The following is a 23480-nucleotide window of genomic DNA, read 5'->3' on the forward strand; positions in this document are numbered from 1 at the left end:
TGTTTCCAGGCGGATTTCTTGGGACACCAAGCCGCAAAATGGTATAAATTAATATATGGATTTCTAAATAAAAAAAAGAAAACTGGACTTAGGGATATTTGGAGCATTGAGATTGGACAGACAATTTCTGCATCTCAATGGCCAAGATTCTGGTCCTGGAGATTAAGATTAACAAAGTCAGCATCTATGAGTCAAACATGGATATTTTTATTACATAGAGTGTTATGGACCCCGACGCGCTTGCAAAAAATAGATAATACTAGATCTAATAGATGCTGGCATTGTAAAATAGAAGTAGGGACATTAGATCATTTAATTTTTTTTTGTCCTTGCATAAAAGCCTTTTGGAATTTAATTTGGCCCCAAATTAACATATTACTAGAAAATCATATTGGTCTCTCATATGATACCATATTATTTGGTACTGCAATGAGAACACAAAGTCCAATATCAGCAAACAATAACAAATTGCTTTTAATATTGACAGGAGTTGCCATGCAGCAAATCACACAAAATTGGAAGGATTATACCAAGCTAAATTATACATTCTGGTGGAACTCGGTGTGTCACATATACAAAATGGAGAAAATATTGGCATTACAACAAGGAAATATAAAAAATTTTAAGAAAATATGGGATCCATTGACAAAATATTCTAAAGATCAGATATCTTAACACATTGATAATAATAATATAGGGTTAGGGAGGGAAATATAGAAATTAATATGAGGAAAAATGAAAAAACAAATAACAGGGGAAAGGGATTCAATATATATGATGTGATATTGTACATACAACTATAATTATTATAAACTAAATATTATGCTATTCATTTATTGTAAGAATGAAAATTTTATAAATAAAAATTTAAAAAAAATAAAAAATAAAAGAAAGAGCTATGTAAATGATGCAAGCTGATGTTCATTCTAATCCCCGACTTTGCTGTCCGATGAAAGCTGTGAGAGCAACTCTCGCACATGCGTAGAGCTGGCAGAGCAAGCCCGAACAACTTGAGAGGCAGAGGAAGCCCTGAAAGCAGCTTCCTGCCAATCAACTGTTCGGGGCAGGAAACCTTTTTATCACCTTTCTTTTTTTTTAATGGGCACAGATGCTGTGCATGTTACAGACACACAATATGTGTCCCATTAAAAAAAAGCACCACCCCCCCACCAATGACGGCTCTCCCTGATGAACCATCACCACAAACCGCCCGCCTCCCCCCCCCATGCCTGCCTTTATTTTTTGGAGAGGGGGGAGAGTGGTAGCACCTGGTGCCGGAGTGGGCTTTCGGTAGCAGGAGGGAGTGGGCATCCCTCCTGCTGTTTCACTGCCATGAGGAGAGGTGATTGGCATGGCAGGAGGAAGTGGGCAACCCTTCTGCCATTTTTTCTCATGCATGAGGGTTGGCATACCTCCTGCCGTTTTCGCTGCTGCGTGGGGGGGGTTGGGTCCCAGTGCTGAGTTGTTGGGTTGACATCAGGGAGGGCAGCATCAGCCAAGGGGGGTGCTTTTTTTTATTTTTTTTATGGAGCAGATATTGTGCATGTGTAACATGCACAGCATCTGTGCCTACAACTATGGTAAGTGACTGGTCTTGACCAGTCGCTTTTTTTGGATCGTTAAAAGCAATCACTTTTTTTTTTGTGCATCGGGAAGTCATGTTAGAGCATCAATCGCTCTACTAGTTTACATGGCATTTCAATATTAATGAGGTTATTTGCATTGTCAGATCGGAGAATAAGCAATCATGCAGAAAACCATGCGGTGAGCCTTTTTCTGCATTGGGTCAGCAAATGTGATTGTCGTTAAAGCTGTCAAAACAGGTTTAGCAATGATCACTGGCTTTAGTGCATCTGGGCCTTAGTTCTGAACTTTGGGAGAATTGCTCCATCCTGGTGCTGTGCAGTGACATCACCCACTTTTGTGACTTAATTTAGCTTTCTGATGAAAAATGAAAGGATTTACTGAATTAACTTCTTATTGTAATGAGTAAACACCATTTTCTATTGAAATTTACACCGTCTAATGTTTGGGAGGGGGGAGGTATATTTTTTAATATTCATATTGGGAAAATAATAGAGGAATGATGGGAGGGGAGGGTGGTAATTTTATGTATTGTAAGATAAATTAGAAAGATTGTCAAGTGATGTGTTTAATTGTATTGTTTCACTGTTTGTACACTTGATGTAAGATTGAAAATGAATAAAGAATTAAAAAAAAAAAAAAGGATTTACTGAATCTGATTTAAAAGCTGGACCTGGCAAATCTAGAACATTATAGAAAGTATAATTATAATTATGGGAGGGGGTATATAGTTATAATATAGGTTTAATCAATATTTGTGAATATAGCATATGTATATTGAATTTAGATTATAATATCTGTGAAAAGGGAGGGTGGGGGGGAGAGGGTAAATTTATGTATTTAGATGATATTAGAAAGAATTTCAAGTGATGTGTATGATTCAATTTATGTAATATTGTATACTTGGTGGAAAATGGAAAAATGAATAAAGAATTGGAAAAAAAAATATATCAGCACAACTGGTGTCTTGAGCCCTGATATCTTATAAAGGAATAATTTTTTTCTTATTTACTTTGCTCCAATCAAAGATTGATTTAACAGCACTGTTTACCTGCCCTTGCTACAGGAGAGGTTGTGCTGTAAACTACAAAAGTCTCTTTTGGTATACAGATTTTTTCTGCTATTTCCACCTCTTCTTCAGAATCAGAAATCAAGCTCTATAAACATAAAAAAACAAAAAGTTTAATAAAATAGATGCTCAACAATAGAAAATTTGGCACCAACACCTTTGGTATTCAACTTCTAAATTAACATGCACATTCACCCTGTACTCGATGCCCTTCCTCCCAATTTAGAGGGGGAAATGCGTTGATGGTGTCTACCCCAACAGAAAAGAGGAGAACTTGATGGCACTGTGAGTGCTTGGAGCTTAACAAACAATATAAGCAGTCTTTAATTTTTAGATACATGCACTAGGCCTGGCAAGCTGAAACACTGATGAGCAAACAGAGAGAGAAAGGGTTAATCCCTAAGGTAGATGGATGGAAATATTCACAGAAATTGTGCACAAATATGTTTGCCAACTAGACAAGACTGCAGACCTATTTCTCTTTGGTCTTCCAATTAACTTCTTGGGCCTGTCTGACTTCTATTCTGCCTTTCTTCAATCATCATGTTCTCTTGGCATAGGCCATTCTCTTTAATTAGGTCCTAGAATATAGACCTAAGGTCCTTAGCTAGATTTTTGTCCCGTTAGATAAGGTATAGCTATTTTCTGGGCATGTGGCCTAGATTGTCAAAATGATGGGATATTTGGGTGCTTTTTGCCCCCATCTTGAACACCTGGGTTTGCCTCATCTATAGCCATTAGTGGTACCCTTGAAATTATTTTGGGGCAAGGATCAACAAATACCTGTGCGTGATTTCATTATAACAAGAAAGTATTATCCTTTAGCTCATTAGTTTGGAAAAGTATAGTTATGATTTATATGGGAATATTGACACTTCAAAGATCAGAAGAATTTTATTTCCTTGACCCTGAAGGTCAGGATGGACTAATTGGGTTTCTCCACTGCAGGCTATGGAAGCAAAAAGATTTCTAAAGTGTACTATTTTTCCTTTTTTTATAAATCTTTATTAATTTTCAATTCTAGAAGAGTACATTCAAATATACATACAATTAACATCACAAACAGCACTTACAATCGATCAAAGAATACTACAAAATATTATCCCCCTCTCCCTCCCTCCCACCCTAATTTGAGAACAAAGACAAAGTGTTTTAAATTATACATACAATTAATATCATAAACAGCACTTGTGATCGATCAATGACTATTAGAAAATATATTACCCCCTTCCTCAGGGGTCTTTGGAAAGTACAGAAATAATAATAATAACAGTTTATATACCACAGGACCATGAAGTTCTATGCGGTTTACAATGATTAAAAGATGCTACAAATTGAGTAGAATTAACAAAGTTAAAAGCTAGTGATTAACAGCTCTAGAGATCAATTATTGTGGAATAAGATTGTACAGGTCAGTTGCCTAAATACTTCAGGAACAGATATGTTTTTAGGTGTTTCCCCATAAGTAGTAGGCATAAGCAATTGTTCCAGATCTTTACCCCATAATGCTGCATGATGTGAGAAATCCAATACAAAGAAAAAGACAGAAAGAGAGCATAAGAATATTTAAACATATAATAAATTAAAATAAAATAAAATCATCAATAATATCAAAATGATCAATACTCACATCATAATGAAAAGACAGGTATATAAACATTAATACATTTTTATTAATCATAACATATAAAACCATCAAAAAAGTATAACCATAAATAATCTAATTGATTTAGATATACTAATGAAACATAACATATATAAAATGACATTTTTATGTGTAAATCTTTTTATTGAGCAATGATAACAGCAGGTATAACCTTAACAGAAAACAAGGGTTACAATAACAACCAACTACCGTGGAGGACTGGACTCTGATGTCCTCCACGATCCAGATCAATATCCCATCCCCCCCAGACAGAACCCCACCCTCCCCCCTTCCCCCCCCACCACCATCAAGAAAAATATACCCCAACACCCAAACAGAGGGAGGAGATACGTCAAATAGAGATATGCCATTACATCTGGAGTCTATTCAGGATATGGCTACGACTCGCAGGGGACAAAATGTTCAAGTAGAGAGTCCAAGTGTTGATAAAGTCTCTGCTCCGGTGACGAGAAGAACATGCCAAACGGGCCTCCCAGCCCATAAGTTCATGAAGTCGATTCCGCCAAAGCCAAAAGGAAGGGGGCTCAGGAGAGAGCCAACAACATAAGATACATTTCTTCCCCAGAATGAAACACTTACTAAGAAACAGTTTTTCTGAAGAAGTGTACACAGAGAAGAGAGAAAAATGAGCAAATAACATAGGAAGCACCAGGACAGGCACAGGAACCTGCAATAGGTCCTGTAAGAAGGAAGCCAGCGCCTTCCAAAAGGCCTGAATCCCCACACAACTCCAAATACCATGAAAGTAAGAGTTAACCTCCACAGAAACAGACACAGAGTTGAGAGTCAGTACAGCCCATATAGTACGCCTGACTTTGGGAAACATAAGCCCGCAAGACTGTGCGATAGTGACATTCAGCACTATAGAGCAGTCTAGCTGTGCTCTTCAACACCTTTAACAAAAAAGTGCCCCCCAAATCCCTGCCCAAATCACGCTGCCAAGCGTCCAAAACCCCGGGAAAAACTCTAGGCAGGCGAAGGGCCATAATCTGGCTATGAAAATATGAAATCGAGACCCTAGTGTCTTGCTCAGCTGTCAAAAAAGCACAGAGACGGATCCCAAAGTCCTCGCCCAGGGAGCCCCCCGGGAGAGAGCTCACATAATGTAAAATGACATTTTTAATATTAAACGTATAGACGCATGAACATTATGTTAAAAAGAAAAGGGTGGGACAAAGGGATAAAACAAAGCCATGGATACAATGAATAAATCACCAACCAGAAACTAGAATAATGAAACAAAACAAAATGGAGAGGAAGCGAACAGAAACTAGAATAGGAGAGAGAGGGAGTCATGCTAAATGAAAGGATAAGGAGAGAAAAAGGGAACCCAGGTGGAAAAGGGGTAGACGAGAGACACTGGATAGAAGGATAGGGGGTCATGTAATGGAAATTTTGTCGCTCATATCAAGTTTCTGTTCACACAGAACAATTTTTGCTCAATCCTTAGAGGTAACATAGACTGAGAAATTTTGATATAGGGAGAAAGAGAAGAGAAAGTTGGGGATCACACATGGCTAGGGATCACACATGGGGATAACACATGGTTCACTCTTGCACTAGCCATTGTTCTAGCATTTGTAACCATTTGGTAGTTCTTACCTCCTGCCAAAAATTTTGTATACTAGAGCTGAGGGAACAAATATCAGGATCAGGTGTGACAAATTCATCTGTTTCATCCATAGTGCAATGCTCTGTAAAGTTAGACACCGTATCATGTTCCTATGAAAAGTTAAAAAAAGATTTATTCACGCTGAAACATTTATAAGGATGTAGTTATTTTGTTCTTCCCTCAGCCATCTGGTCATAATAGTTCATATCTGCCTTCTTACTCATTGGAAGTATAATGAGTATATTTCTTACACCTTCCTGTAGAGAGGATATACACAAAAGGGCAGGGGTGCCTAGAAAGTATCTTAAATTTCTTCAAACTGTTCAAAATTCTGTTACTAGGTAGTTTATGGAATATCCAGGTATGATCACATAACACCAGTTTTGATGGCTCTTCACTGATTAGTAGAGCATCATATTCGATATAAAAAAATACTGATGTTTGCGTTTAAAGAATTGGTTGGTAAGATGTTACCGAAGTTAGCAGCAACTTTGCATATTCACCAACCTGAAAGAGTATTGCGATCATCTGGATCTAACATGTTTGATGCTCCCTCTTTTCAACTGATTTACTTAGAAGAATGCAAAAACTCTATTTTTTATGTTAGGGGGCCTCAGTGGTGGAATATGCTTTCTGAACATATTTGGGTAGCACTGGATCTTAAAGCTTTTAAAGTTTTACTGAAAACATTCTTATTTAGGAATGGGTATAGCTTCTGAGGGTTTGGGAGAAAATTTTATTTGATGGCAGAAGTTGAATGGGTGGAAGAGCATGAACATGTGGTAATTAGTTGGAATATGATGAAGCTGAATATACCGCATTTTTAAACAGTGTTTAAAATTGTGTTGTACTATGCAAATGTGTATGTTTATCTATAATTCGCCTAAAAACAAATTGATAGAGCAGAATATACATGTAATTAATAAATAAAATAAATAAAAGATACTGTCACACCTGTTTTAGGGGTCTAAAGCTACCTGACGCGGAGAATATGTATCTGCTGAGTTAAAGGGGGATTTCCTTGATAAAGCCTAATATAGGCAAAACATAGTTCTATGTCAGAGTGACCCCACTTCCACGTAGACTAAGATGAGTACAATTTAACTCTAAAAGTATTTTTTTACTCTAAATTATTATTCTAACAATTTATATTTATTAAATGAGACCAATGACGATTCTGGTGCTGATGTGCCGTATGTAAAAAAGTTTAATGTGCATACTGGCTGCATTGCTGAGGTCTGAGAGTGAATTACCCTAAGGCTCTATGTGTGACTGTGTATAGTCTTAGGTTTAGTAGATAAATCTATTGAAGTTTATAATAATAATAATAATAACTTTATTTTTGTATATCGCAATACCACAAAACAGTTCAGAGCGGTTTACAGGTTAAGAGACTGTACATTTACAGCGAAGTTACAGCATATCAGAAAACAGTTCAGGGCAATTTATGCAATGAAGGTGCAGAGAATTAGTTAACAAGTGTATGGTATAAACCAGTGACAATTACAAAATGATCCAATAGCTGTTGCAAGGGGGGTTGCCAACCGGGGAAGAGGGGAGGAAGGGTAGGGAGGGAGGCGAGGTTGGGATTATTAGTTTGGTAGGGAGGGCGGAGGTTGTATTGACACCTGTTTTAGAGCATCCAGGTACTCTGGGCTTTCCCCTATCCTGCAACATAGTGGGAATGGCCTTAGCCATTACTCTAACAAAAATCAAAAAAGGAGAATGCTCCTAGGATTTGGGAGAGTACTCTGCTACACTACGCATATCATCATCCCTTTAGATTCACTCTCAAATAAAGATTGAATATGCCCGTAGGCAGCGGAATGCTTTCTTGTTTGGGGGAGGGCCATAAACTCCACCCTAGACCTGCCTAAGCTCCACCACAGACTTGTGCAAGCTCAACCCCAAACCCCACCCCCATAATAATTTTGCAGTTGGTAATAGAACCCAAGCAGGATGGGGATCATACTGGACTTAGTGCTTACAAATGAGGAAAGTGTTTCTGATGTTCTTCCCTCAGCCACCTTTTCTCTTTCACAACCAACAGACACAAACGAAGCTCATATCCGAACTTTGTCTCTCCACTGGTCAGAGGCTGTAAATTTAAAAGTCATCACCAACATCTTCTCGCACATCAAGCAGCACTATGGGGTAAAGACCTTGAACAATTGCTTGTGCCCACTATCTATGTGGAATTCAGGAAATGCCTAAAAACACATCTGTTCCTGAAATACTTAGGAAACCAACCTATACAATCTCAGTCCTCAACAAATGATCGCTAGAACTATCAATAATTAAGTCTGTACTTTGGTTATTACATTTAATCTGTAACATTTCTAATCTGTAACATTTCTAATAATTGTAAACCGCATAGAACTTCACGGTCCTGCGGTATATAAACTGTTGTTATTATTATTATTATGTTCCAGTGGGTGATCATCTGGCATCCAGAAATTACTGCATGGTACAGTTTAATATTAAGATGGGTATAGAGAGGGCTCATTCTAAGTAAAGGTTCTAGACTTAAAAAAAACCCAACTAACTTTGTTCGGATGGGGGATTGCATCAAGGAATTGTTGTCTGGATGGGAATGTCTCAAAGGCGTAGAAATGCAGTGGGCAAAACTGAAAGGATTTATTGTAAGGATGACAAATCTTTTTGTGAGGCAAGTAAGTAAAAGGAAGAGGAAAAGAAGGCTGCTTTGGTTTTCAATAGTAGTAGCTGAGAATGTAAGGAATAAGAGATTAGCTTTCATAAAGTTCAAAATATCGCAGAAAGAAGAAGACAGGCAAAAATATCTATAAAAGTTAAGAGAGGCTGGTCGAGAAGTCAGGAAAGCAAACTTACAAATGGAAGGAAAAATAGCTGATACAGTAAAACAGGGAGACAAAACATTTTTTTAGATATATCAGTGATAGGAAGAAGTACAAAAGTGGCATTGTGAGACTCAAAAGTGAAGGGGTGCAATGTGTAGAAGCTGATAAAGAAAAGGCTGAATTGCTTAACAAATATTTTTGTTCTGTGTTCACGGCTGAAGCACCGGGAGCGGGACCACAGAAGACAAACATGACTAGGGAGTCTGGCATCTCCAAAGAAAGGAGCAGAGCAACTGCAAAAGACTTCTGCATGGACTACTTGCAAAAATGAAACTGGGATTATTTACTAACTCTCAGGCAAAGTGGGTGGAGCATGTGTTCAGAAAAGATGTGGATTTCTGCAACACCCAGGCTGCGAGTTGGGTTTGAACACCTAGCATATGGAATCCGGAAGGGATGTAACAGAATATCAGATTACATGTAGCTGATTCATCCTGTTTAGTAATACAGAAATTTACTTATAATTACAAGTTTGTATCATAGCATGGTAAATACATTTTGAAGTCTACATACCCAGCAAGCATTCGAAGTTCCAGGAGCTCTTCCTAAAGTCGTTGGAAAGTTCAACATCTGCTCCACTTGCTCGAAATCCTTCTGAGCCTGGTATTTCTCACCTGGCATTTTGTAATATGTAATTTTTAAAAAGTCAAAAATCCAAAATATTAATGAAATACTATGTAGTGTCTGCTTTATAATCCTGCAGTGTCATGAATGTCTGCACTGCAAAGCAGCTTAATGCAGCATTAAAAGTCCCACATATGGATGATATCAATGCACAGTATCCTACAGAGCATCAGCTCATTAATAAGCCAGAAGACTGTATGTCTGCAGAAGACAATAAATAAGCAGCCCTCATTCTATATTAAAGATAATGGTATGCAGAGTAAAGAGGTGATTAAATACTTTGTGCAGGTGAAATGGAAGATGGGACTGTTAATCTTGCTAAGCATGGAAAACATTACACTTCTCCCTCCGAATCCGCAGTTTCAGTATCCGCAGATTCAGTTATTCGTGATTTTTTTTTTCAAAAAAAACTATTTTCTTTTTTTGCCTATTTTTAAGCCGTCCAAGCCTCCCCGGAACCTTTCCTGGTGATCTAGCTGTGAAGCGGGGCAGAAGCGATCTTCCTATGCTCCTGCCCCATGCAGAGCCGTCATCAAGATGGCTGCCGTGAGCTCCAGTTGTAGTCTTGAGACTACACCGCTAGACCACCGCTTTACCGCTAGACCACCAGGTAAGGTTCCGGAGACACAGGAGGGAGGTGGGGGTGGGTCAGAGCCGGCCGAGAAGTTATTCGTGATTTTTTACACTTCGCGGTCCGGCTCTGCACCTAACCCCTGCGAATACCGAGGGAGAAGTGTAGTAACAGATAAGCAGCTTTGCTTTCTCTATGGACAGCCAGCATGAACAGTCTTACATGTGGGAGAATCTCATTCTAAGGCTTGACTTGATGCCTCCCTCCATTTGGTCTCCATGAAACAACCCACCATTTGGACAGTTGCGGGAATAATTTAATCATTTTGTTTTGAATCGATTTCTGAGCTCTGACTAGCCAAATTTACTATCCTCCGAGTAGTGGAGTTGAAATGTGTGCACTAAACTTTATAAGGCTGCCATAGAAAATTTCTTGTACAGAGGTTGACCCAGTGTAAGCTGTGGCAGTAACCATTGCTCTGTTCCGAAGCACATGTAGAAGAAACCCTCTTTTCGACAGCAGATGAATATACAGTCAGAGATCCAGATAGCTATTGTAATATTTGTCCACAGAACTTCCTCATCTGTTTGAAACACAGATACAAAGAGTTGATATAAGCAATGCCCTGATTTCCTCTGTCCTAACCAAATATGAGAATTAAACTCTTTCAAAAGTGTTTCCAAGTTAATCAATATTTGATATACCGCTCATTTCGCAAAAACACTCTGAATGGTGTATAAAGTTAAAAACAATAGAAAAAAGAAAGTAAAGAGAAAGAAAATACATCACTGACAGGAAAGCGTAAAAAGCAGATGAGAGCAGAATGCGCACTCCCGTGCATCTCAGGAGGTATCCAAAAAGCAAACTAGGACCACTAGCTTTCCCCAGAATTATGTGTCACAAGCATCTCTGAATAAAAAGGACTTCAGGTTGATGCTTCTTTGCCTCAGTAGCCTTTGATGACAACAAAAAAGCTGAATCCTCCTCTTTCAAGCAGGAACTGGTTATGCCCACTCCAAATAACTACTACTACTACTTATTTCTATAGCACTGCCAGACATTACCAGTGTTGTACATTAAACACATAAAAGAGACAATCTCTGCTCAACAGAGCTTATAATCTAATCAAAACAGACAAACAGGACTAATAGGGGTTAGGGAATTTCTCAGAGAGGGAATGATAAAGCAGACAAATAAGCTCTATCAATTTTCACAAAACAAGTGATCAGTATTCCTAGTATGCAGTACAGCTCCTCCACTCTTAAGATCAATATCTCCAATAGTGGATCAGACTTAAACATGACAAAGATCATCTCCCTCTGTGGTTTAAAAACATGAATCCCTCTCGTAGGTATCTGGGAACACAAATGACACTGAGAAAGTTCATGTAGTTAAGCGTATCCATTCTGGATATGGTTTTGCTGCGCCACTCACATTCAATAAAGCTGCTGAGGGGGTCACAAAAATAATCACAATGATATAAAATAGCTCTTTTCAAAAAAGAACACCCAGCTGGAATTCTGAGAATCAAAATAGAGATGGCAAAGTCAGAATGGAAAAAAAATCTGAGAAATAGGGAGAACAGAAGCTCTCACATGTAATACAGAAAACTTCAATAAAGCCTGGAAAAGGCACAAAATTGGTACTCAAGAGACCACGATGGGAAGATAATTCACTAAGTCCTAGGACAAAAGAAAAAAAAGAACTGAAGGACGCCCCGAGTGTCAGCATAGTGCAGTCTAAGGCACTAAACTCTGGGCAAGTCACTTAACACTTCAATGCCCCAATGGGTATAAACAATTATAAAAAATAAAATTGTGGAACACGTAGACAAACATGATTTGAGACGGAGTCAGCATGGATTCAGCCAAGGAAGATCTTGCCTCACAAATTTGCTTGACTTCTTTGAAGATGTGAATCAACATGTGGATAAAGGCGAGCCGGTTGATTTAGTGTATCTAGATTTTCTGAAAGCTTTTGATACAGGTCCTCACGAGAGGCTCCTGAGAAAAATAAAGTGTCATGGGATAGGTGGAAAAGTTCAGCTATGAATTAGGAATTGGATTATTGGATAGAAAACAGAGGGTAGGATTAAATGGACATTTTTCTCAATGGAGGAGAGTAAATAGTGGAGTGCCGCAGGGGTCTGTACTGGGACCGGTGCTGTTTAACTTATTTATAAATGATCAGGAAATTGGGTCGAGTGAGGTGATTAAATTTGCAGATGACACTAAACTGTTCAAAGTTGTTAAAACGCATGCAGATTGTGAAAAACTGTAGGTGGACCTTAGGAAATTGGAAGACTGGGCATCCAAATGGCAGATGAAACTTAATATGGACAAATGCAAAATGATCCACATTGGGAATAATAACCTGAATCACAGTTACTAGATGCTAGGGTCTACCTTGGGGATTAGCGCCCAAGAAAAAGATCTGAGTATCATCTTAGACAATACGATGAAACCTTCTGCTCAATGTGCAGCAGCAGCCAAAAAAGCAAACAGGATGCTAGGAATTATTAAAAAAGGGATGGTTAACAAGACTAAGAATATTATAATGCCCCTGTATCGTTCCATGGTACAACCTCATCTGGAGTATTGTGTTCAATTCTGGTCTCCTTATCTCACGAAAGATATAGTGGCGGTAGAAAAGGTTCAAAGAGCGACCAAGATAGTAAAGAGGATGGAACTCCTCTTGTATGAGGAAAGACTAAAACGGTTAGGGCTCTTCAGCGAACTTTCTAGGGTCTTAAAGTGGCGATGCACTTTTAAAGTGTCGGTGATATCACCCATGTGTGAGAATATCTGCCTGCTGACCCTGGATAACACCTGTTTCAGTAAGTAATTGTGCTTTTCCGTCCTGGCAAGTTCTTTTCCTGTCGCTTGTTGGCTGTATGAGCCTTTGGAGTAGGTGTCTTTGATGGTCAAGATGGTCTTCCTTGTGGCTATCACTTCAGCCTGGAGCTTCAGGTTCTTTCCTGCAGGGATCCCTTGGTATGCAGATCTGGTGCGGCATCTGGTGTCGGATCCTCCTCCTCCTCTGCTTCTTTCACCTGATCTTCTGACTCAGGGCCCCATTCCCATGTTCGATCCGGGTCCCTTTTGTCTTATAGCTTGGCTCTTGAAAGGGAAACACCTAGGTAAGAAGGGGTATTCATATAAAGTGACCTTCACTCTCTTGGGGTCCCGCAGACTTTCCACTTCTTGGGCTTATGTGCGAGTTTGGCGTATATTTGAGGAGTGGTGTACGGCGTGACGAGTGGTCGCTTTTCACGCTTTTCTGCCTAACATCTTAGAGTTTTTGCAGGATGGCCTGGACAGGGGCCTAGCTTGGTTTTCTCTCCGGGTTCAGCCTGTGGCCCTTTCAGCCTTTCGTGGGTTATTACGGGGTCAGCATCTGACTGCCATTCCTGATGTTGTTTGCTTCTTGTGGGCAGCCAAGTTGCTCAAGCCTCCCGTGCGACCATCTCTCTTGGGATTTGAATCTGATTCTGTCCGGGCTTGTGCACCCTCTGTTTGAGCCTTGAAGGACCTTACTCTTAAGGCGGACTTCTTGGTGGCTATTACTTCTGCTAGATGTGTTTCAGAGCTTCAGGTTCTCTTGTAGGTCTCCATTCCTCGAGTTTTCTAGGGAGCAGGTCGTGTTGAGGCCTGTTCCTTCCTGTCTGCCAAAAGTAGTTGCTCCTTTTCATGTCAATCAGTCTGTGGTCTTCCCGGTCCTGGGTAGTCAGATAGGTTCTTCTGAGCAGAAAAGGTTAGATAAGTTTCTGCTGAACCAGAACGTACGCAAGTAAGGCTAGACTCGAATAGGGCACTGGTCTTTGACCTAAGGGCCGCCGCGTGAGCAGACTGCTGGGCACGATGAACCACTGGTCTAACCCAGCAGCAGCAATTCTTATGTTCTCATGAAAAGAGACAGCTGAGAGGAGATATGATTGAAGTCTACAAAATCCTAAATGGAGTAAAACGGGTAGAAGTGGATCGATTTTTCACTCCGTCAAAAATTACGAAGACTAGGGGACACTCGATGAAGTTACAGGGAAATACTTTTAAAACCAATAGGAGGAAATTTTTTTTCACTCAGAGAATAGTTAAGCTCTGGAATGCGTTGCCAGAGGATGTAGTAAGAGCGGATAGCGTAGCTGGTTTTAAGAAAGGTTTGGACAAGTTCCTGGAGGAAATCATAGTCTATTATTGAGAAAGACATGGAGGAAGCCACTGGTTGCCCTGTATCGGTAGCATGGAATATTGCTACTCCTTGGCTTTTGGCCAGGTACTAGTGACCTGGATTGGCCAACATGAGAATGGGCTACTGGGCTTGATGGGCCATTGGTCTGACCCAGTAAGGTTATTCTTATGTTCTTAATATGTAAACCACTTTTATTGAAACCACAGAGAGAAGCAGTATACAAGTCCCATCCCCTTTACTCTTTAAAAAGCTTATGGAAATTTAGGAAGGTTTTTCCTGTGTCAGGCTGTTGGATAACTTGAGGACTTGAAATCCTGCCTGTCCTTAGAAAAAGGGAGGGTCTGGGATTTTAGGGATATGGAAGGGGAAGGAGGCAGGCCTGGGATCTTAAGGATCCAGAATAGAGGTGATGATGCTCCTCCCGTGGTTCCAGCCTTGTTGCTCTTCACATCCCCTCTCAAGTCCTTACTTTTTCTCCCCTACCCCCTTTCCAATCCTGATCTTCTTTACCTTCCTTCCTCTACCCCGTTCTTTTCTGACCCTTACTGTCCCCATCTCAGAGGCCTACACACATATACGGGTTCACCCTTCCACTTGCTCCTCTTTCACAAAACTCTAAAGCATATTTTTTTATTTCCTTCATTCATAACTTACCCAGCTCTTCTATCTCTAAATCCCCAGCTCCTGTTTCTCAACCTCTCTAGCCCATTTCTCCTGTTTTTATGCCTGTTTTGCCTATTACTAATGTCTGCAGGTCTCCAGGTAGGTTGATGGATATCCCACTATAGGGATGTGATGTGTTTCTTTTGTAACTTTTGTTACTTATTATTTTCTTATTGTTTTGCTGTAATGATGATAAAATTTCAATTTAAAAAAAAAACCAACTGTAATGTCTGTTTCTCAATCCCTCTTTCACAATTCCCCTCTCGCCCACCATGCTCATCAAGTAGCAGGAAAATCATGGTACAGCAGGCCACAGCCGCCTCTGCTGCCCAGGACTACTGCACCAATGTTCTCCATTTCCTCTTTCTTCAACCTTTTAAGGATAGGTATCAGCTGGAAAGAGAGAAAGTAGTTTAACAAACTAAAAGCTCCACATCTCAGCTGAAGCATCTCCCCACCCCCCTCCATTCACCTATTTGTAGTCCTTCCTATAGCTGCAAAATCTCAGAGGATCAGATGTTCTGCCATTACTCATGCCACACATAAGCTGTTACCTGGATACGGTGAAGGAGTTTGCTTAATATTAAGGTGCTAACTAGAGTTAGCACCTATGGTAGATGTGCCCAGAGGCATGGTAGGAGGCAGATTTATAAATGTATGTGACTACACACATAAGAGTATGTGAACACATTTACACCTTTTTGGAGCAGGGGTATATTTGTGCATGAAGATTTACTGCTGGGATAAGGCCTATTTTATAGAGGCAGAAAGGTGACTATGGGGTCCTTTTACAAAGGCGCAGTAGCGGTTTAACGTGCGGAATACCACGCGTTAAACCGCCTGCCGCACTAGTACCTAACGTCTCCATTGACGAGGCGTTAGGATTTTAGGCTGCCGCAGGAGTTAGCGCGTGATGAAATGTCCAACGTGCTAACCCCCGTAGCACGCCTTGATAAAAGGAGCCCTATGTTGTCTATATAAAATAATATAAAACAATCTAGTCAATAAAAGAATACACAGAATCAGTTTATAAAATATATAAATGGACCATCATAACAGGACTACTCTATATTATAGAGATTTCCGTAATATAATCATCAGTCCCTTTGTCCAACAATATCTCCTCCAACAAAACTACTTACATAAATTTGGGAAATTCAGTGGGAAAAAATCTTTATCGTGAAGGTCCAATTTATATATAGCAGCAGAGGCTGAGTCTTTCTCTATTTACTATGGAGATTCCATAACTTAGCTCGAAACACACTCATGTCAGCATGTGAGTATCTAATCACTCTAAAGCAGGACTTATTAGTTCGCTCTGGTCCAATGCATTTATAATTGTAATTTCCTTTCATAGCAAACCACTAATATGGTAAATACCAATTGGTGGTACACTTCTCCCTCGGTATTCGCGGGGGATAGGGGCAGAGCTGGACCACAAATTGAGAAAAAACGCAAATAACTTCTCGTCCGGCTCTGACCTACCCCCTCGAGAGACTACGGGAACTCACGACAGTCATTTCCTATTGGTGATCTGCACGGGGCAGGAGCGTAGGAAGATCGCTCTTGCCCCGAAAGCCCGCTAGACCACCAGGTAAGGCCGGGATGCCGGGAGGAAGGCTGGAGGGAGGCAGGAACATCCTAAACTATGGGGGGCTTCCTCCCCCCCAAAAAAATCACGAATATGTGAAACTGCGAGTATCGAAACCGTGAATAGGGAGGGGGAAGTGTATATCAAATGAGAAAAACTTGGAAAACTTGCATTGGCATTTACAAAGCTGTAGTAGAGGTTTCTACCGTGGGTCGACAAGGTAAATGTTCCTATGCGCACCAGAGAATTTACCTCGCTGGCCTACGGTAGAAACCTTTACCACAGCTTTGTAAAAGGAGTCCTTGGAATGTAAATTGTTATTCTATAATGCAACCAACAGGGTGAAAACAAAAGTGGGCCATGACAACTTACAGAAAATTATATTATTGCAGGATATTAACTATAAAAATGTCTCAATATCACTTAAAGCTTCCTCAAATATGGCTAAAATAATGAATGCTTGTACCAGTCCCAAAATGTGGAGATGAATGAAAATGTCAAAAAACTGGACTAGTGCATAACCATTTCAATAACAATGCTTTCAATTTTTCATGAGTGTGCCTCAGCCCCACCACTCCACCGCTGTGCTATCTTGTGACTGCGTGGAGATTTATGTGGCACTTCATCATCGGCTGCTCATATCTTTTTGATTTTTATAGAATCGTGAAAAATCCTTCATATATACTTTAAAATGTTTTTCTTAATATAAAGAGTGATGTAAATACTTAGCTCTTATCAGCCAACGTCTGGGAGTCTAACCCGACATGTTTCGCGCCAAACAGCGCTGTATCAAGGGTCTCCCTAAATACAAATTTAAAAGACAAACAGTTATCCGTAAGTTTTATGTAACTGTCCCTCAAAACCTACACCTTCAATATCATTTATTACTAGAAAAAATGTGTGCTTACCGAGTACGCGCTAGTCATCCGACTCATAGCATTGCTCAGAGTAAGATGGACGCAGCGTCTAGCCTCGGGTTATATATAGTAAAAAACTACAGTCATTCATAATCCCTACACCTTACATCTTAATAAACTTAATGAGAATGAGCAGAGGTTTATCTTTTCATTGGATACTGTTGCACCTTCTGGCTTGAATGCTGAGATAGAGTGGATGTCTCTGGTAGGTTAGTGTTCCATCCAATCAGGCCCTGGGGGGAGGTGTAGGGATTATGAATGACTGTAGTTTTTTACTATATATAACCCGAGGCTAGACGCCGCGTCCATCTTACTCTGAGCAATACTATGAGTCGGATGACTAGCGCGTACTCGGTAAGCACACATTTTTTCTAGTAATAAATGATATTGAAGGTGTAGGTTTTGAGGGACAGTTACATAAAACTTACGGATAACTGTTTGTCTTTTAAATTTGTATTTAGGGAGACCCTTGATACAGCGCTGTTTGGCGCGAAACATGTCGGGTTAGACTCCCAGACGTTGGCTGATAAGAGCTAAGTATTTACATCACTCTTTATATTAAGAAAAACATTTTAAAGTATATATGAAGGATTTTTCACGATTCTATAAAAATCAAAAAGATATGAGCAGCCGATGATGAAGTGCCACATAAATCTCCACGCAGTCACAAGATAGCACAGCGGTGGAGTGGTGGGGCTGAGGCACACTCATGAAAAATTGAAAGCATTGTTATTGAAATGGTTATGCACTAGTCCAGTTTTTTGACATTTTCAATATCACTTAAAACATTATTAGCCCAAAGACTCTCATTGCTAGACACACCTGCAAAGTTTTGGAATCTGTTCTTCAAACGATAGTCACTGTCATTTTCTCTGCTAATATCACTGGCTTCTTCCTCATCACTGGTGAATTCTTGATGGTTTTCATGTGAGGAATCTTTATTTGGACAATCAGCTGCTTTTGGGGGCATTATCTCTTTTTGGTCCACAGAAGTGAAATGCTGAAACTTCACTAAAACATCTTCAGTATTATTCCTAGTCTTGCTTCCCTGTGGGTATCGTGGTAGATTTCTAAGCTGTCCAGAGGTCGCTTTTTCAGCCATTATTTTCACTTCAGCTACAGGAGGTAGATGAAAAAAAATTAATTTAATAACCAAAATATTTACTACAAGTTGTTTTAAATGATACATCCAGGTCAACTGTGAGATTAAAGTATTCCCTGATTAAATTACCTTCAGTAAACTCCAACACCTTATGAGGGGATGCTGAAAAGTTCTCAGCCCAACCAAGAAATGAATGACGTGGAGCCATGAAACTTACAAGTTAATACACATATTCACCCCTAAGTTCAACACACTTGGCACATTGGCCCCGATTCTATAAAGGACGCTTAAGTCATGCCTAACATTATGCGTGTTTTAGGCGCCCAATTTAAGCTCCAAACCTCCATTTGCAATGAAGTAGAAGCCATGCTAAGGTCTGTATCTGGGGGTTTCTGTTTTTAACCTTTTGCAAATGAAGTTATGTATGCAATCTATATTTTTTTGTCATGTGCTTTATTTGCTGAATCCACCTGTTTCAAGAATGACCTCATTGGAGCAATCTTTAGTGAGAAAAAAAGGGTAGCTTTTTAGCAAAAAACATAAAGTTGTTTTTTTTCATGTGCTATGCTTCAGTGAATGGATCTTTTCCTCTAATTAGCAAATACCATTACTGTTTGTCCAGAAAAATAGAAGGTTTTGCATGCAATATCTTTGTACTGATGTGCCCTGTTTATGTGGTTGCTTATTAAATGTATTTTGAGCTTAATAAAGCAAAAAGAAAAACCCAGAGAGCTATTTAGCAGATCGCATAAGGACTTTCAGTATCTTAAAGGCAATGGAGTCTAACTTAAACTTTATCCTTGTGGTTATATAGTTTCATATAGTAGGCTGTAGATTGTAAAGTTAGTACTTTTAGTTAAGGAATTGTGAGGGCATCTTTTTATCCAAAGAATTGTATTTTCCCATAGAATTATCATGGTTTCTTTTTGATGTAAATTGTCTTGAGCTAAACGGTATTAGAGCAATTCAGAAATCTTGTATTAGATTAGATAAGTGCTGAGTCAAACCACTTTTCTGAGAATCTTTAGATTCTTTTGCTGCATTTGAGTGGAGCTAGTTTGTTTAGGATTTGTTCATTGATCATTTTCCAATGGTCCAGAAAGTCTTGGTCAGAGATGGGGCAGGATAGTAATGAGTTATCTATTTAATTCCAGTATGATTCAGGAGCTACTTTGTTTCTATAATAAGAGGCTACTTGAAGGGTCAGTTTGGTTATTGATATCTCTTTCCAGAATACAGTGAATTCAAGGAGTAGGTGGTATGATAGGGAATTAAATTCTAGGTAGCTTATGCTTTTCTGCTGAAATAGAGGAGGCGAGTAGCTCTAACTGATGGCCTTTTTATGGGTTGTTGAAACAAGGGTTTGAGGTCTAGCTCATTTAAAAGGTTGTGAATTTTCAGGGTTTGAGAGTTTGAGGTTGAGTCTAGCTGAAGGTTGAGGTCTCCTATGATGAAAGTGGAGTCAAGAACTGGTTGAGTAGAAGATGACAGAGGGAAGTGCTCAATGGAAATCGCTCTGAGGAAAGGGATGGTAACAGTGGTGTGCTTCAAGGTTCTGTTGGTGTGAAGAACATGAAGAAAGACCTGGCAAAGCTTGAAGAATGGTCTGAAATTTGGCAGCTAAAATTAATGCTAAGAAATGCAAGACCATGCATTTAGGCTGGAAAATCCAGAGGGAATGGTAGTTTAGGGGGTGAAGAATGGGACTTGGGTGTGATTGTGATGATCTTAAGGCCAAATAGGTTGAAATGGTGATGCTGAAAGCTAGAAGGATGATAGGGTGCATAGGGAGACGTATGGCCAGTAGGAAAAAGAAGTAGGAATAAGACTCTGGTGAGACCTCATTTAGAATATTATGCACAATTCTGGAGGCCGCACCTTCAAAACCTTTTATATCTATAAAAAGAATGGAGTCAGTCCAGAGGACAACTACAAAAATGGTGTGTGGTCTTCATCATAAGGCATATGAGGACAGACTTAAAGATCTCAATCTGTATACTTTGGAGGAAAGGCGGGAAAGGGGAGATATGATAGAGACGTTTAAATACCTACATGGCATAAATGCACGAGTTGAGTCTCTTTCACTTGAAAGGAAACTCTGGAATGAGGGCATAGGATGAAGTTAAGAGGAGTAATCAGGAGTAATCCAAGGAAATACTTTTTTACAGAAAGGGTGGCAGATGCATGGAACAGTCTCCCAGTAGAGGTGATGGAGACAGAGACTGTGTTTGATTTCAAGAAAGCCTGGGATAGGCAAGTTTGGATCTCGTAGAGAGAGGAAGAGATAATGGTTACTGCAGATGGGCAGACTGGATGGGCTATTTGGCTTTTATCTGTTATCATGTTTCTATATTGAACCGTGGTTCTTGAGATGATATTTGAGAACTGTGGTTCAGCTTCTAGCCATTTTCCAGGATTTTATAATCTATTGAGAAGAGTAGTTGTAATCTGTGGTCATCTTTCATTGATATCCATGTTTTGGTTAGGAATAAGAAGGCGGATTATAATTCATCGAGCAGAACTTTTATAATTTCAGTTTTGTTTACTACTCACCTTGCGTTAACATATCCACATAAGACTGAGATGAGTATGACTGAGACTGAGATCCACATGAGACTGAGATGAGTGAGTGGTTAGGATTCTTATTAGGTTGTCCAGGTTTAGTTTAGTGATGTGATTGTGGTGTGGTTTTCGGTATCTGGGGGGTCCAACCAGCGCTGGGATTACCCAGTACATGTGGTCAGCGCAGTTTATAATAGGATGACTCTATGATGGGACTGTGTGTTCTGAGGGATTTTTTTGATCTGCTATTTGGAGGGGTGTCATCTGGGGGTTTCAACAGGCAGCTCTTTGTGGATGAAGGGCTGCCCCAACATCCTGCCTGCTTCCTGGTGTTCTGGAAGACAATTCCCGCAGGCGCTGCACAAGACGTCTGCATTTAGAGAGGCAAAGTGATTTTTTTTTTTACGCCAGCCCCAATTTTCTCTGTTTCTCTGATGCTTTTTGGTCCGATGGACTCGTTTGGAGGCTTCAACAGCAGCTTCTGGTGGATGAGGGGCTACTCTAACATTCTGTTTCCCAGTGCCCTGAAAGATGGTTGTCGTGGGTTCAGCAAGTGACATCAGCATTGGGGGGGGGGGGGAGTTGGAGCAATTCTCTCACACCAGTATACAAGTCCCTTTCCCTATATAAGTGGCAGTTACGAAGTAAGAGTATGAGGCAACCATTCCTTATTTTAGATTATCTCTCATAATAAAATATCAATGTACCATTTATTTGAATTTCTATTTGGCAACCTCGTTATATCTAAATGTCTTGAATTCTAATGGTAAAATTTTCTACTTACATGCCCATCTAGATGGTATGACTTTTTTTTCATTTTTTCTTCTTTTACGGCTTCTGAAATAGACTTCAACAGGTCTAAAATAATTCAAGAACATGAAATTATTCCTCTCCGTTGCAATATGGGCTAAAAGATTGTCTTCAGGAGGTCAGTCTTCACATAAAGATAAGTGGATGAACTTGCTACATCTCTTCAAACAGATTTTTTACAGTACTGTTTAAGTAGGAGCACTGAATATGCAGCCCTACTTAAATGAATAAACTTAGGGGAGAAGTTATGGAAGTGCGATAAAAGGGCCACATAGTCAGACCTTCTGTTTTGGGGAGAGGGGGCTTGAGGCCAAAGTGAGGGGGCATAAAATTTTGCTCCCCCCACCCCCATGACTCAAAATCCTGAGCTAGCATGTATCCCCAAGCCCTGTCAGTCAAAGAAGTCTTCCACTGGCTGCCTGGCAGTTGGTAGCATTTTCTATAGACTGCCACACCACCACTCCCTTCCAAGGTATGCATTGGTTTTGCACATGCATGAAAATCAAACATGCGAGGGGTGAGCTGACCTCTGAGCATGCTTGGTTTAGCAAAAATTGAACATGGGCAGGGGCCAGCATGCAGTGGAGGCCCGCAGAAAATACTGCTGAATGCCAAGCCACCAATAAAGGAACTCCTTGGCTGGCAAGGCTTGGATATCCTCACCAGCCACAGCAGAGCACAGTTACTTACCGTAACAGTTGTTATCCAGGGACAGCAGGCAGATATTCCCACACATGGGTGACGTCACCGACGGAGCCCCGCAGCGGACAGCCTCGAAAGCAAACTTGCTTGAAGATCTCGATCTTTCGAGCAATGCACCGCGCATGCGCGCGTGCCTTCCCGCCCGAACTAGGGGGCGCATCTCCTGAGAGGATCCTCAGTTCAGATACCTAGCCAAGAAGCCAACCAGGGGAGGTGGGAGGGTTGTGGGAATATCTGCCTGCTGTCCCTGGATAACAACTGTTACGGTAAGTAACTGTGCTTTATCCCAGGACAAGCAGGCAGCATATTCCCACACATGGGTGACCTCTAAGCTAAGTAAAAAGGGATGGAGGGAAGTTGGCAATTTACGAAAAAAGATTTTGCAAAACAGATTGGCCAAAGTGGCCATCCCTCCTGGATAAGATATCCAGACAATAATGATAGGTGAAAGTATGAACCGAGGACCAAATGGCAGCCTTGCAGATTTCCTCAATAGGAGTTGATCGGAGGAAAGCTACAGATGCCACCATAGCTCTAACTTTGTGGCCCGTCACTCGACCTTGCAGAGGAAGACCAGCCTGAGTGTAGCAGAAAGAAATACAAGCAGCCATCCAGTTGGAGATTGTGCGTTTTGATATAGGACGTCCCAACTTGTTTGGATCAAATGAGATGAAAAGTTGAGGAGATGTTCTGTGAAGTTGAGTGCATTGGAGGTAGAAAGCCAAAGCACGTTTACAGTCCAAGGTATGAAGAGCGGCTTCTCCAGGATGCGAATGAGGCTTTGGAAAAAACACAGGTAGAACAATAGACTGATTGATGTGAAATTCTGAAACAACTTTAGGTAAGAATTTAGGATGAGTACGGAGGACCACCTTGTCATGGTGAAAAACTGTGAAAGGTGGATCTGCAACCAAAGCTTGTAGCTCACTGACTCTTCGAG

The 23480-nt window shown here is 40.3% G+C and overlaps 1 protein-coding gene across 6 annotated transcripts in view; it reads right to left on the reverse strand.

Annotated features, from left to right (window-relative positions):
- The window catches only part of TEX14 (testis expressed 14, intercellular bridge forming factor), a 311576-nt gene that overhangs the window by 93947 nt on the left and 194149 nt on the right, over positions 1-23480 (reverse strand). For 5 of the 6 annotated variants that reach the window (XM_033922951.1, XM_033922949.1, XM_033922947.1 and 2 more), the window contains 5 exons: positions 21813-21886; positions 18187-18480; positions 9324-9424; positions 5922-6041; positions 2636-2741 (listed from right to left, as the gene is read on the reverse strand). In XM_033922951.1, coding sequence (XP_033778842.1) covers positions 2636-2741; positions 5922-6041; positions 9324-9424; positions 18187-18480; positions 21813-21886 — 695 coding nt within the window. The remainder of the gene's footprint in view (positions 1-2635; positions 2742-5921; positions 6042-9323; positions 9425-18186; positions 18481-21812; positions 21887-23480) is intronic. The other variant, XM_033922948.1, reaches the window with a different exon arrangement.

This window comes from Geotrypetes seraphini, chromosome 15, assembly GCF_902459505.1.
Source record: "Geotrypetes seraphini chromosome 15, aGeoSer1.1, whole genome shotgun sequence".
Classification (NCBI taxonomy): Eukaryota; Metazoa; Chordata; class Amphibia; order Gymnophiona; family Dermophiidae; genus Geotrypetes; species Geotrypetes seraphini.